The sequence below is a fragment of the Pinus tabuliformis genome, chromosome 3_2, assembly GCF_031772625.1.
Source record: "Pinus tabuliformis cultivar Carrire ecotype Pingquan chromosome 3_2, CPIR1, whole genome shotgun sequence".
Taxonomy (NCBI): domain Eukaryota; kingdom Viridiplantae; phylum Streptophyta; class Pinopsida; order Pinales; family Pinaceae; genus Pinus; species Pinus tabuliformis.
In genome coordinates, this window is record NC_142302.1 from 468,222,029 (window position 1) to 468,237,455 (window position 15,427).

At 38.4% G+C, this 15,427-nt stretch overlaps 1 protein-coding gene and 1 pseudogene across 1 annotated transcript; one reads left to right on the top strand and one right to left on the bottom strand.

Annotated features, from left to right (window-relative positions):
• Positions 1–10,330: 10,330 nt before the first annotated feature.
• LOC149181314 (uncharacterized) lies at positions 10,331–11,140 on the bottom strand (annotated as a pseudogene).
• A 433-nt stretch (positions 11,141–11,573) lies between these two features.
• Positions 11,574–15,195, top strand: LOC149181315 (uncharacterized). Its single transcript, XM_089416570.1, has 7 exons — positions 11,574–11,595; positions 12,693–12,824; positions 13,618–13,704; positions 13,855–14,107; positions 14,366–14,497; positions 14,638–14,735; positions 14,870–15,195. The coding sequence occupies exons 2-7, from the start codon at positions 12,774–12,776 to the stop codon at positions 15,002–15,004; spliced, it is 756 nt and encodes a 251-aa protein (XP_089272696.1). The 5' UTR covers positions 11,574–11,595; positions 12,693–12,773; the 3' UTR covers positions 15,005–15,195.
• The last annotated feature ends 232 nt before the right edge of the window (positions 15,196–15,427 follow it).

Consider the following 15,427-nt stretch of genomic DNA (forward strand, 5'->3'; position numbering starts at 1 on the left):
GTTTAAAGATTATTTTTGTTGTTTAAGCAAGACTCTTGTAATTTGAGGAGGTTCAGACATGAAGGCTAGACTCCTTGGCACTTTTGTATTAGTTTTACAGATATTAATAAAGATTGTTTAAGATAAGAGGTACTTGATTTTGACATAAATATTAATGTGATGGTATTTTTTTTAATGGTTATGTGTTTTCTTTCTCATTGAATTTATTGAATGTATTATCTTCTAGTATTTTGAATAAAGTTAAATGAAATAGAATTTATATATTTAGAAGCTTTATTTCATATATTCAAACGCTTTCACTTTTGTCTTTTATTGTAGAATTCACCCTTGTTTGGTGCTCTACTGTACTAGATTGTTTTCTCCATTCAACTTTCAGCGAAATATGTCGTTATGTCTAAGAAAGTGATGCCTATCTTGCTTTTGTCAATCATTGATCATACAACCAGTGCCTTCCATATTTTTTTAATTTTCATGTACCTAACTCTATCACCTAATGGACTGTCTCTCTCTTGCCCAACCAAACCCCATTTCAACATAACCCTACTGAAGATCTAGCCATTATTTGAATATATAACTAGTGCCTAAACTTAGTGATTAGGTTGTCAGAAAGATTCCTCTCTAGATTGAAGGGGTTAGCCTTCAATCTACAAGATTGGTTTGAAAAGCATACCTTAGGAATTTCTCTCTCATAGCCAAGAAAACGTTTTGAGTGTTAGCATCTTGGCGACCACGCTGGGGAAGAGCGACTCATCTTCCTAGAACCTATTACTATTGTTTCAGATCTGATTCCTGATGGTGGACAGAAATCATACACATAAGAGAGGTTGTACATCATTCACCTTGTGACTCCATTGTCAGCGAGATCCAGAATTGAAAGTGTCACTGGCGACTCCACAATACGAAGATGGCTTCCATGGAGGCTTATAGATCTATGAGGTATGCTCCCATGAACTGCTTTCATGTTCCTGGTTACCCAAACTATTTGCCTCACATAGACAGGCAAACTTATCTCCCAAAGTTTAGTGATCAAGAAGGAGATAAGTTTGTTCTACATTTAATCAAGTTTCATAGACATATACATAATCTTGGGATTAAGTTTCATGAGGATTGTTTAATGAAAATGTTTATCGCTACCTTGGTAGACAAAACTAGATCATGATATGAGGGTTTAAAACTAGGTAGCTTATACTCTCTTAAAGATTTCTACACAGTATTATACTCTCTTAAAGATTTCTACACAGTATTCACTGAGTATAATGGGGAGTCTCATCCTTTTTTTTGTCACTATTCCAAAATTGTTGTGAATATTGTGAAGACTTTATTCAGTACTTATAATATGTTTATGGTGACAAGGAGCTTATTGATGAGGAAATCATAGAAGGTCTTTGTTTCGCCCCTTGATTATAGATGAGAAAGAGAAGAACCCTATTATTCATTTTCCTTCCCTAAATATTAAGGAGATCCAATTAGTTTTGAAAATTTTAAATGATGAAGACAAGCATGAAAATTTTCAAGAATCTCTACTTTAAGAAGAAGCTTGTAAAAAACAAAATTTTGAAAACTGAAAACATTAGGCAATTAACTATTTCATGATGAAAATTACCCACATGGGCAAGGAAATGATGTCCAAGAAGTTGTTTTCCTTAATTCTTTTCAAATTCAAAATCATATTGTTCCTATTGAAGCACTTGAAAATTCATTTTTCAGAAATATTTGAGCCACATGAGGAATCAATTATAGAAGTAGTGGTTGCTTCATTTGAAGTTGTCCATGAGCATTCAGAACATTTTTTGTGAATGATGTGAATGAAGACATAATCAAGAAAACTATTATTATTCCATCTGAAAATCAGCATGAGGTTTCTACAAAGACATGAAACAAAAAACATTAAAGGATGAAGTTTGTCTTTTCAATTTTGCTCATTAAAAAGAGAAGATCCTTCATGATTTTGAAGATCCTTTGGCAATTCTGTTGGAATCATTAGCAAAACTGGATTTTGTGTTGTTTATGGATTATGCATATCAAGTTCACCTGGAGTTTGAGTTACCAGGTTTAAAAAATGAGAGCAAAAATAAATCAAACAACCATTTCTTTTCATGGTTACATTGGATTTTTGATATCACTTGACTTTGCAGAGATGTTTTAACAGGTTAGCGTAGGATGGGGTGCGAATAAGCTCATAGTTTGAGCATTTCTTACACGATTTTTCAGTTGCAGAATGTAAAGGTTACAAAGGTCATTTTGTAGGGTTACAGTTGGGAACAACCCAATGGATCGGGCACATGGTCTACATGTTCTTTATTGCCTCCGGGGAGACAATATCCCCATTGGAGCTAGTTGTTAGCACTATGAAAAAAATTTGCAAGCTCATGGGCACTGCCAAGTAATTTCATAGCGCCACTTTCACCAAGCCAGAAACAGGGAATGAGGAACAACAAGTTGATTACTGGTGTGATAAAATAAAAGTCGTGTGCTTGGCAATCAAGAAATTACTGGTTTGATAAAATAAAAGTCGTGTGCTTGGCAAACAATAAAATGTTTCTTGAGCTAATTTTGGCTCTCGAGTTTTTGACAGGGGTTTTTACCTCTTAGGGCCACGAGCTAAGTCCATAAGCCAACTTATCAACATAAGAATCTACACCAAACATCAACACAACATTTACAGGCTTTCGTTCAAGTGCCAAGTCAAGCCACGAGGGAGGATTCCACAAGGGCTGCAAGTATGTGCACAAAGTGTTTAATAGTATTGAAGGTGTTGGAGTATATACATGCATATAAATCAATTCCTCCCTTCCATGTGGGATAAACTCCACAATATATATATATATATATATATATATATATATATATATATGTGGAGTTTATCCCACATGGAAGGGAGGAATTGATTTATATGCATGTATATACTCCAACACCGCACACAGAACACCCAAAAGGAAAATCGCTAGGTATTATTTGATAGCCAAATGGCATAGAAACATTTAAAAATATGGAAACATGATTATCAGCATGGAATGACGCTTGTTCCAGAGGAAGAATTGCAGGAATAAGAAGTTGCAAAACCACAAATTTGTGGAAAGGAGCAGAACATATTTTATCCATTGACATGGAATTCTAGGGCATTGAAGTGAAGCATGGAAGGCCTTTGGCATGCGATCCAAGGGATGGAACTAGACTTGGATTAGATTTGGGGTTTGCGAAATATTTCAAGCTCTCTCATACATCTCAACCTGGGAGTGTTTTATTCTCTGGGTACACTACTGTTAGTTATGAAGCCTGATCCTAAGTCATTAATAAAGCAACAATAATTATTCACACCTATTGGAGGTCAAAATCCCGATATCATGATAAGAATTACAAGAGGCCAGAGTATGACATATAAATATGTAATTCAAGCTTGAATGAACTCAGAACATTCACTGCCAATCTGGTTTCATTGAGTTTTCAAGAATTTTCTATTGAAAGACAATTGATGTTGTCACTTTTTCTAGCACATGTAGCACAGGTGCTTCAGGACATATATAAAGATTCCTAGATACAACCTCTGGGTTGATTGTAGACTAGTGCCTAGGACATCTGAAAGAGAGAAGTGCATTTAGGATTCTCTTAGGGATTATGTTGAACTCCAATTGTCACGTAGTTTTGAAAGATAATAAAGGGGGGCTTGGTTCAATAGTCTTTCATCAAGGTGAACTCAAGCAGATACATGGATCCAAATACAGGGGGTGAATCACGCTGATCTCAAAGAGGGATGTCTTCTCCTGATGGTCGACACACAACAATGAGCAGCTTAATATTGAAGTTGTAGTAAAGGTGGAGAGGAGGAGGATGAGATAAATGAAGGAAATATATGCATAGGGATGTAAACAAGTCAAAATCCAAAGTAGCAATGTTTCGACAAAAGGATGGAAAGCAGAAGAGATGGAATGACAAGAATTGCGAAACACGAATTAAGGTTTCATGTTCTATAGCTCATGGATACACTTATCACTAATCAGCATATGTAAATTTGTGCTCTTAAAGGTACATAAGTAAATCTTTAAATAACACAGGTACTGTTACTACTTAGCAGCATACATATAACCATGAGAGAATGAGACCGACAACTTCATTACACAATTTTAGTAGAAGAGAAACATACATGAAATGAGATTTACAGAGGGGACAACCTACTACTTACAACCATGATTGGAATCACCAAAGAGTTTCATCAATCCTCAAAATGAGTCCAATATACTAGTCCGTTACATTTAGCCATACATTGCTCGAGTCCCTCATGAACATGCAATTAGAACTAAAGTGGAATCACAAAATTTGGACCGCTGCAAGTGCAGAATCCTAGAAGCTCCATTAGTATTTCTTACCTCTATTTATAAGGAAAGCGAAAGCTTTAGCAATCAATTAAAAAATATCGTAGCCTAAGCTCCCTTTGTCTGATAGACTAGCTGTCTCGGCATGCAAAGGCTATTGCCCAAAATTATTTGATTCGGATTTGATTTCATTCTTGAAAATATAGAAATTACAAAATAAACATAATAATAAGAAAAAGGAAAACAAAATGATGATGGGAGGAAAATATCTCCCAAATGTCCCTGTTATGGCCTCTGCTTAGGCCACGTCTCTACCTCAATGATCCAACCAGTTTGCATGTCGCTTTCGCCTTAATTGTCTGGCTTCACCACTCTCTAGAGTTGGTAGTGATCAATTGTGTTGGCTTGTCATAGAGTAGAAGTGGAGATCGATCTGGCAGTCTTGCATTGTATGACTCAGTGGAGCTCCATGTTGAGGCATTAAGTCTTCCCTGAGCCCCATATTGATTTACCACCGCTCCATGCTTTCATTTAACAATGCAGTTGCTAACCCATACACCTTCAAAGCTCTGTACCATGTTATTGGAATGCGACACGCCTCATAAAATAACCATGGTGTGATATCGGGGATTCTCTAGTATGGGCACTTAACACTGTAAAACATTGCGAAACAACGAGTTTCAATCCACTTAGGCCCCTTTTCTTTGATCCCTTTCAATACTTTTTCTTCATATGACTTGGGGCTATGACTGGGTGCTTAATCAAATATTGGAGCTTGGCAAATCGGGACTTCACACTGAACAGGATTCATGAAACAACAAACATTGATCACCTTTTTTGCTTAGCTATTGGTTCTTCGGCTCTTCCCGTGACCATAGGCCAACCCCTATATCGAAGGTTTTCAATCTAAGATTTCCAATTCAGCGATTTAAATTTGGTGCACAACACTTCACTTCGCCGATCGCTGCACTCCGATCACCTTTTCTACTTAACCCTTGGTTATTTGGCGCTCCTCGTGACTGTAGGCCAGCCCCCCAATCGGAGGTTTTCAATTGGTGATTTCCTTTTGAGGCACAACACGTTGCAACCATCGATCTCCGATGCGTGACATCATTATTTCCACATGGCACTTCCTAAGTGGTGACACATGTCACCTGGATATGTCCCCATCGAACCTGAAAATTCCAATTCAACATGCCACGTGTCCACCATATTGCCACGTCAAGGTGACATGAGCCACCATGCATCCCTTTTCAGAACCAATCATATTCAGCCACATGGCCCACTAAAGGAGAGAAAAAAGGCATGCCCTCTTCTGGTTTTGCAATTGAATTCCTTTGTAAATGCTTCTTTGGACTTTCCTGACGCTTTAACATTAGAGGCTCAATCCTGACGAATTTAATCGCAATCAGAACTTCATGTGACATCGCAACTTTAAAAGGTTGTCACATGTTTGAATGCCGATTGTGATGCGTCAAGCTCTTGATGTTCTAATGCCTTGGACCTCTGATATGCGGGATCGCCAATGTGCAGGATCACAGATGTGCGGGATCGTCGATATGCCGAGACCCAGGATTTTACCCTTAGGCATTTTCTCCTTGTTTTCTAGTTTTCAAAAGGGAAACTTCAATCTATTCTAACTTTATATTCTAGAGTCCACTTGAGGAGTTCACATACAATTGGAAAGACAATTCCAAGAACTATCCATTTGAGGGGGTCCAATTTAGATTTGAGGGCTTTTGTGGCTTGAAAGATGGCTGAAAACTTTTCTGTTCTTTTGTACATTGGTCAGTTGAAAACAAATTTTGCAGTGAGTGACAACATTGGCTCCAACTGGGGACAATGCCTTGCTGGCAAGGTGCTGAGAACCTGTAGACCAGTAGCCTTCACCATTGGGCATGGAGTCAAAAATATAATGAATCTATAAAACCAGAAAAATCTCCATGGAACTTTATTTGCTGGGAGTCCTTTCCTCATCCAACTAAAATGCATAAAAGTAAATTCTAACAACTGGAAAATAAATTCTCAGCTAATGAGCTTATTTATATACAACTCCTACTTATGTACTGGGCATCAATTCACCTAAGTGAGTTCAACCCTCCAATGGTACCAGGTCAGCATTTGGGTGTTGGACCTAATGCCTCCATGCTGCTGGAATTCAAAAATCAAAACAAGTATGCACCTTGAAAAATTTTCTGACAAAATTTTGATATGTGCCCCCAACTTGATTGTTGATGCTTAACTCTTTTAATATCCTCCATGAACCTTCTAATTGGGCTTGGAATTGAGGAATATTGTTGCAGGCCAAAGAAAGATGCCATGTAGTCAGTAATTGGATCATGGACCCGATGAGAGAAAATTACAGCCTCGATTTCTTGAATAGTCCCTTGACCAATATCTTCTTGGTTGGGGTAGCCACTGACACTACTTGGCTCTATTTCTTTATTGATGGGCTTGGAGGGGGAGGGCGACTTCTCTTCTTTGAGGGCTTCAGGCTTAAGGAAAATAGGATCTAAAGGCCCCTTTCCCTTATCAGTTCACTTAGGAGGCTCTAGGGAAGGAGTACCTTCATTTTGATCTTGTCCTCTTGATCTCTTTCCATATGACCTCAGGTAGTATTTCTTGTGCAGCTGAGCTTGCGTGAGATCAACGAACTGTTTACAATAATTATCGATCTCATTGGCTTTCAGCGTTGCATCAATATCCTCCTCCTCTTCATATGCTATGAGTTCTTGTTCTTTATTGGAGAAAGAGGAACATAAGTTTCCCTGAACTTTATTTGCATCTGGTGTCTGTTTCTCCAGATAATATTCTATATATATTAGAGAATGAGTGTGATATTGTTGTTCTTTATTCTCACCTTGCAATATCTATAGGGGAGGCCTTCTATATTGGGGATTTAAACATGGATTAGAAGCCTAGAAGTTATCTCGGTTTATACTTTTTAACTCCAGTTTTGTCAGTCTATAAAAGAAGTTCTTTATTAACCTCTCAATATCTTCTATCTTCTCCTCCATGTCTTGACAGTGTAGTCATCATAGTGTTTACAATTAATATTTAGATAGTGGAGTCGCCATGGTGTTTATAATGAAATTCAGATAGTGGAGTAGCCAAGGTGAGAGATCTTCAACCCACACTTCCCTTTCTCACTTGACATAAGGAATGTAAATATTTGTCATACCTAGGGAAAAATATTCTAATCCGTTCCCCGACAATGACACTAAAAAGATGTTGTCTCTTTTTCTAGCACCTGTAGCACAAGTGCGTTAGGAGATATAGAAATCTTCCTAGAGACAACCTCTGGATTGAGTGTAGACTAGTGCCCAGGACATCTTAAAGGGAGAAGTGCATCTAGGATTATCTGAGGGATTATGTTGAACTCCAATTGTCGCGTAGTTTTGAAAGATAATAAAGGGGGTCTTGGTTCAATAGCCTTTCTATGCAATCCCCACAATCTTGACCTCCCCTTTGTGTCACTGTTGATACAATAACATTATATTTTCAAAATCTATTAATTTTTGACTCAAAAATATCCACCTCGTCCCTTATTATGATGATTCAGTACAAATAAATAAAGGAAGTGACAGACATTCCTTAAAGCATAATATACCGATTTATCTAATTTAAACTCATTCGGAGAAGGGGCTTTAGAATTTTTACCCATTAGAAGCCTCCAACTCAAAACCAGTGAAAACTGCAATATGAGGTAGAACTTGTCTCTAATTTTCAAAAGTTTGAGAGTCGAATGTCATCTTCTTTTCTAGATTGCACAAGGCTTCAACATACAACCCATATTCTCTCCGCATTGGATTGATATTGTAATAAACTGGAATAATGGTAGCCCCCAACTTCGTTACGAGGATGAGCTTGTCTTGATGCCTTTTTAATTCGCTTAAGTTCCATAAATTATTCAGTCACCACAACAATGATGAATGGCACCGCACTGAGTGATCCCATGAAAAATTCATTTGGTGTTTTTTACTATCAGAGAATACAAAGGTGGATGAAATGAAGGCAAGCATGGAAAATGGGTTGCTCACTATGATACTACCAAAATAGCCTGAACCCCAACCTCCTCAACCCAAATCCATTAAAATCTTTGGCTAAGATCTCATTCAGTATGAAGATGTCATACTGGACTTATTGTTGTAGAGTAAAGTTACATATTGTTGTGGAGTAAAGTTACATAATGTGTTGATATGTGTAGTAAGCAGTCCCTCATCTTCCAATTCACACCATAAACACATCCATTTACATCATAGTTGTTGCATTGCTTACATCATGTTTGTATGTATGGTGTGTTTTTCAATAATTTAATAAAATGAGATGCAAGTTCAAGCTTTCGTTGTGCTACATAGAAGGTTCTCGTTAATTATTTGTCATCATTGTTATTCTGTTGTTTTTAGATCGGTATATTACATTTCCAACAAAGAATATCGATGATAAAATGTCTCCCATTTGGTTACATGTTAATATAGTTTCTAATTTTCAATGTTCAGTGCACGGCTTAATGTTGAGTGGCAGCTCATAAGAAGGATTTCATGTTTCATATGTATTCCCATGTTTCTTATGCACATACTTAAAGTTGGTAACCTTTTATAAATACTCGATTTATATCAACGGAGGGTGCAGAGTTTTCAGAGGTTTAGCCTCCGAACATACAAATGGCCAAACTTTCTAATGAGGAAATTGATCATTAAATTATGTTGAGTGGGTCCCAAAAGCAACAACGGAGGGTGCAAAGTTTTCAGAGGTGTTGAGTGGGTCCCAACAATAGAAGTGTAATAGCAGAGTTCGACTTGCCGAACAAACCATATGAAGTTAGTTTGATACTTGCTCATGGTGAGATTTGAGTTTAGCGTTTTTTAGTCCCTGCCATCTGGCATCCGGCAGGGACTATAGTAACCGTTCGGAGCCCAGTTAGCATTAATTTGCAAACTTTTCGTATGTTATTTGCATTTATATTGTAAAGTTTGGAGTTGACTTGAGTTGACTTTACCTTCGCCATCTTATTTGGCCTCTTCCCGAGGCGGAAGAGGCCCGACCATAGCCTAAATTGCTATTTAGGCACAATGAACAGGGCCTGACCGTTAGCGGTTTGCTCTTAATGCTAAGATTAATTGGCTAATGTTTAATGTTATTTCGTATGATATCCGAACGGCATACATATGGTAAGGTTTGTTAGTCCCTGTTGTGCAGGTGTCCGCCATATGGTAAAGGGTTGCATGGCGGGAGGTGTCCGCCTACCGGCTCAGCAGAGGCCCCAATATCAACACCTCTGTGCGCAAAACCCCTCGACAGTTTCATTCTTCTGGTTTTTCTCAGAGCCTCGACAGGGTCCTTGTTCTAGCGAAGGCGGGGGGCCGGAGCACCACTAGAGTCGAAAGCAAAGGTATCACCCGCATTTCACCTAGCCTCCGTTGATCCAATTGATTCAGGTGCATCAGCAGAGGCCCCAATATCAACACCTCTGTGCTCAAAACCCCGTTCTGGTTTTTCTCAGAGCCTCGACAGGGTCTGTTCTGTTCATCTTCGTCCGTGGCCACAGCTATGAAGCCCATCACAGCTTCTGCACAGATCCTTGTGAAATCTACTGCGTGTCTCGTTTCTTCGATGAGACCTTGAGGCGTTTGGGTGTGGTGAATAGTTACGTAAATACCTACGTGCCACAGCTCACTTCAAATACTTTCTGTGAAAGAATTACCTCTTCTTCGACGATAGGTTCAACCGAAGGAATCGAAAATGGAGGGAACGGGCTCTTCTACTTTGAGCGAGGCCTACAATGAAAGTTCGCCCATCTCTTGAAAAGCTCCCTACTTCACGGTATCAGGTACTTCAATCACATCTAGAAATTTCAGTTTCTGTTTGACTTAAATTAGTACCGCCATAGTTCGTTATGGTCGTCTATAAGCGTATGGGCAAAGATGAGTTACAAAACGCCGTTATTTTCATAGAAATAAACGAAAATTGAAATTTCGAAATCTATTCTAAATCTCAAAACCTAGACTGCCTCACATTTTTCAACTGTCTTCAGCGCAATTCTTTCGAAGGTTTTGGGAACGACGAACCAGATATTCCCGAAAGCAGGTCTGAATGATCACAGCAGCATCCTGGGGAGACAACTCCTTCTGCTGTGGCTGCTGCTGCTACTGCTGCTCCCACCGCCTTCTTCAAGTGGAATGACTCGGATCTTAGCATCTGAAGACTTGTTATCATTGATAACAGTATATTTTTCAACTCGAATGGTTTTGAACTCCCCCTGCCGCGCTCCAGGAATTGTTATTGTGATGGGATCGGTGACTTTATTCTTAGATTCTTCCCATTTGTATGAAATCTTGCCCTTCACACCATTATCCCCCTTCCATTCTTGCTTTAAGGACTTCTTCACAGTACATGCACATGGCAGTGGCTTTGCTTTTTCAGGTTTAGTTTCCTTCTTGGCCTTCAAATCCTTGAGCTTTTCCACACTCATCTCCATCGCTGTCATTCGATCAGCCAGGTCCTTCACGAATTCATCCCTGCGGAACTGAGCTTTCTCTACTATTCTTTGAATAGCGAATGAATCCCCACGTACTCCTGTGATCTGTCGAAACCTGCGAATGGTAAGGTGAAGGGCTCCTTCTCTATGGCCTTCTTCACATTCGAATTGAAATCGCAGAGCCATTTCTTTCTGATGGCAAAGAAATCATCCTCCAATGGAAAAGGATTCCACTCTAGGTCTAGGTCTGCAACCATCGATTTTTCAAATATGCGTTTGTGGGTTTCTTCAATCCAGGAAGAGGATGGACTTGAGTAGTAGTATTCCACCCAGCTACAGTGCCCGGGTTTCAGGTTTCAATCTCCCTGATCACAGCTGTTAACCTGATGCCACCTTAGGTGGCCTGCTGTATAGCTTGCATGTGTTATGCTAGGGAGATAGGTGTTAGGCACTTGGCCGTCATGTAGGGCCCACAAGGTGGATAAAAGTTTCGACTTTCATTTTTATTTTTATTGACATCGGTTGATTTTCTTATTTTTATTTAAATTTGAAATTTGATGTTGCATTGTCGTTTCTTAGTTGAGAGCTGGTACAGTTGAGAGCTTACTTTTGTTGGCATGTTATGAATCTGTGAAGGGGCGGACAAGCGGAGGAGGATCCGGCCATAATATTGAGATACATGTAAGTATATTTTCTTGTTTTTGCCAGGTTGGGTTAAAATTCCTGTATTAAATTCTGTCATTTCGTTGATTATGTTTTGCTGCATGTTCGTTTGGTGGGTTTCTTGGGTGGCCTCCGACATATGTGGTAAGTATTGATTTTCTCAGGTCCACCTGTAAACTTTTAAAATGGCGGGTGCTTCTAAAAATCGCAGAAAGCATATGGGTTTCCATGGTTCGGTTTCCCTCTGTAGTTTCCGAGCATAGAATTTTGGGGCTAGTAAAGTGTCTGAAATGAAGTTTTCATCGGTTGTCCTCAGAGGCTTGGAATAGTAAATGCATTGATCTGCGGGGTAAACTTTCTGACAATTTTCTACCTCTGACCTTATAATGCTGCAAATTTTAAATAAGCAATAAAGGTGTTCAATTTTTCTTATATAGAACAGACTTAAACTATTATTCGGTGGAATCAAAAGACAGTATTGTGTTTGAGATGAATAAACTAGATGAGGGAGAAAGGTTATTTGAAGCCTTGTCTCTCTTAATTATCTGTAGAGGATCTTAGGGTAACTGTAGCATTTTTGTCTGAAATTGTATAACCCTATAAGGATAGCAATCCTATCAAGGTTGGGAGACAGACTAGTCAATTATCATGGAAAACCTGCTTTCTTGCTGTACTTTACAGCAACCTGTTTGATCTTTTCACATTATGATTAATTGTGCCCAAACATTCAAGGTACGCAATATTTTCCCATTTCTGTTTGTGCTGAATTGATCCAGTTTGTGAATTGTGTTTTCTTTTCTATGACATTAAAATGACCTATCGTATTTACATGACCAGTTCTGTTAGGGCAATATTTTGGCCAATCTATACCAGTGATAAAAAAGCGACACCATTTGTTTTCCTCTGTTCCGGATATTTACATCCTCAGATATACTTAGTCTTATTAAAAATTCCTCTAAAATTTTATTAAGAATTCCTCTGACCCACTTTTCAGTACTTTGACATTGACATACTTTGGTCTTGATTTTAAATGTGACCAATATCAAACACAATGCATGCGACTTCCTGCCTGGTCCTCTGAAAAATAAAAACCTTGTTAGAAGACACCTTGCCATTGCTTGAAGTTCTTCATTATGCAGGAAACTGAATGTAGTAATTAATTTTTATATATGTAGAAACTGAAATATCAAAGGTGAAACTTGCTGAGGGAAATTGACTTATGATTGTTGGACTCTACACAGGCAAGGTGTCCAGTGGCCTTGTTCGAGGCAGCTCGAGGCAGTGCTTCTTGGCAGAACAGTCGAACTGTGGGGGAACTTCACATGAAACCACTCGGTGGCGCTGTACTTCATTTTCAACTCAATGATTTGCTTGTGAGTTTTAATTCGAGATCAAATATCTGATTTGGTTCTAAAACTAGTGTACTAGTTTTCTTGTTTTGCTCGCATTCCTTGACTGTGCTCTCTAGGTGCTTCTTTTCATTAGCCATTTTTATGAGTTATTTCTGCCATTTTGCACTTCTGAGAAGTATATCTACAGAGCCAGTAGACACTGACTATGTGGAAATTTGCATCATACTGGGATTTTGATATTTTCTAATTCTAGCAGCATAGGAAGCCTTTCCATTCCTCTGGATAATGCTTTACAAAATTAGAGTTTGCCCCTAGTGACCAGGTTCGCTCAAAGTGCTACATTGTTCCTGTTGATGGTTTCTAATATCTTGGTTTCGTAAATCTTCTTTTTATTATCTAATTCTTAAGTTTTGTTATCTTGATTCGCAATTGCAACTTTGTGTTTGTGGTCCATTAATTTTCATGTCGCCAGTACTATTAGCCTTATTTTTACTCTCTAATATTATGTTCTACAAAACTTTCTGCTGGTTCAGTTTCTGGCATGTCCTCTATCTTTGCCTTCCATGGAGCTAAATATGTTATAGACCTAAATGTTATAGGCTATGCCTTTTTTAATCTCTTACATCCTAAAGATAAAACAGGTGTCTGGCCACTTTTGGAATCACTCACAGTCTTGCTGTGCTGTAGAATCTCTTTTATTTGAAAGTACGTTGTCCATATAAAACAAAATCTTGAGGCTTATGGTTCGTCAACATTTAATTGCAAATACTTATTTCCTAAATGATTCTGACTTAAAATTTGAGAATGACTGTAGGATGGTCAAGTCCTTTTTGAGCATACAGTGCGCAAGCCAGATGCAATTAGTGTTCCTGTAGAGAGATTCTTTGTAATTCGCCAAGAGGTAGATACTACCTTTTTCAAGGTTTTCTTCTAATGTTTCTAACATACACATAATGCTCCATGTAAAATCTGTGATATCAACATTTGGATGCTTAGTCTGGACTCTGGAATGCTTTCATTTATGATAACGGTTGCACTCATTGATTTGCAGAATGAAAGTTTTCGTGGCTTTGGTTTTAGAGATAAAGATGCAGCAGATGAGATGAAAGAGCGTATACAGAAATCTGTGAAACCATTTACTATTCAGTGTGCTTCTTCGGTAACAATTACAACCAAGGATCAAGTGAGAGACAAATCTGAGTCAACTGCTTCACAAATTGAGGGAAGTTCTCAAAAGAAATCAGTACTGAATTGCGAAAGCGTGCCAAAACGCTCTTCAGCCAAGAGTAAATCTCTTTCTAGAGGTAATTGCACTGTAAAAGAGATATTTTGATTTAATATATGATTTGATGATCATTTTTTCATCAAAAATTTTGGCATCCCTGCTTCTTATGAGTGACCCTGAAGTTTTGTCTTCTTTCGACTTTCATGGAACATGATTTCTAATTCTCCTGTTTTTCAATGTAAGCTATGGTGCATATGTTAAGTGTTGTAAATGTAATTTAAGGACATAGATTTGGCTGATTCTTTTAATTGTTCATTTCATGCCTATGTTAAACTAGCTCCAGAAGAGTCCTCTTCTCAACAACCTCCAGTTGGAACCACTGTGTTTAGTTCATCATCGACAAAGTCTCATTCATCTACAAAGTGGCAGAGATTCAAAAAGGGCTTAAAAGTTCTCTCCCATATATTTGGTAAATAACTTGACTATCCATCATTCCAAGGTAGATAGGCACAGGCAAGCCATATTATTTCAAATAGGCATTTCCCCCTTTTATTTGCATGTGAAATGCATGCACTTATCAACTTTCTTGGAGTTTTTAATTTGCTGCAGTTTCCACGGATCATGAAATGGAGATTGGATATCCTACAGATGTTAGACATGTAGCTCACATTGGCTGGGATGGGCCATCTGTTAATGGTCCAAGCTGGGTATGACTTTCAAAACCAAAATATGATCAGATGGTACAGAAATAGAACATTTTCAAACAATATAGCCAAACACTGAACTGTTGGATATATTTTTAAATCTGTGTTTTTTCTCTTATTTTTGCTGGAGGTTGCAGATGGATGAACTGAGGCCAGCTCCTGACTTCTCATTAGCTCCTCTCAGTGATTTTGGCCAGCCACAGGGCCCGGGTTGGATCTATGATGCTGCATATGAGAACAGCACGCTAGGTCATATGGGCCTGGTTTCTTAGCATTGCTGCTCATATGAGAATGCCGTAGATTTTGCAGAATATCAAGTGCTCAAGCAGGACTCTTTGCATAATAGGGTGAAAAACTCGGCTTTGACTGTCATTTCTTCCGTTTTGAGTCCGTCCTAAAAACCTTACGTGCCATAAACTCTAGTTAGCCTTTAGAGTATTTTCATTAGTCGGCCATTAGAAATCAATGCCTCTAGGATTTGCACATTCAGGCCAGAGAACAGCACGCTAGTCATATGCCTTGAGATGCTGCAAATGATCTCTGCATTCGTGCGCCACGCTAAGTCAACTTGACGCAGGGACTCGCTGCGTCGCAGCTCTCCTTGTTTAAGATAGTGTTAGTTTTATTGATTTCTTTTAAATATGTAGCGCAAAAATGGTTATATGATATTAAAAAAAATGTTTTATATGAACCTA

What these genes read in the sequence shown, in the direction of transcription:
- LOC149181315 (XM_089416570.1), top strand. Translation starts at nt 12,774, where the DNA reads ATGAAACCACTCGGTGGCGCTGTACTTCATTTTCAACTCAATGATTTG. An exon ending in AGTTCTCTCCCATATATTTG is followed by an intron (nt 14,498 to 14,637) that starts GTAAATAACTTG and finishes AATTTGCTGCAG; the next exon opens with TTTCCACGGATCATGAAATG. An exon ending in CTGTTAATGGTCCAAGCTGG is followed by an intron (nt 14,736 to 14,869) that starts GTATGACTTTCA and finishes TGGAGGTTGCAG; the next exon opens with ATGGATGAACTGAGGCCAGC.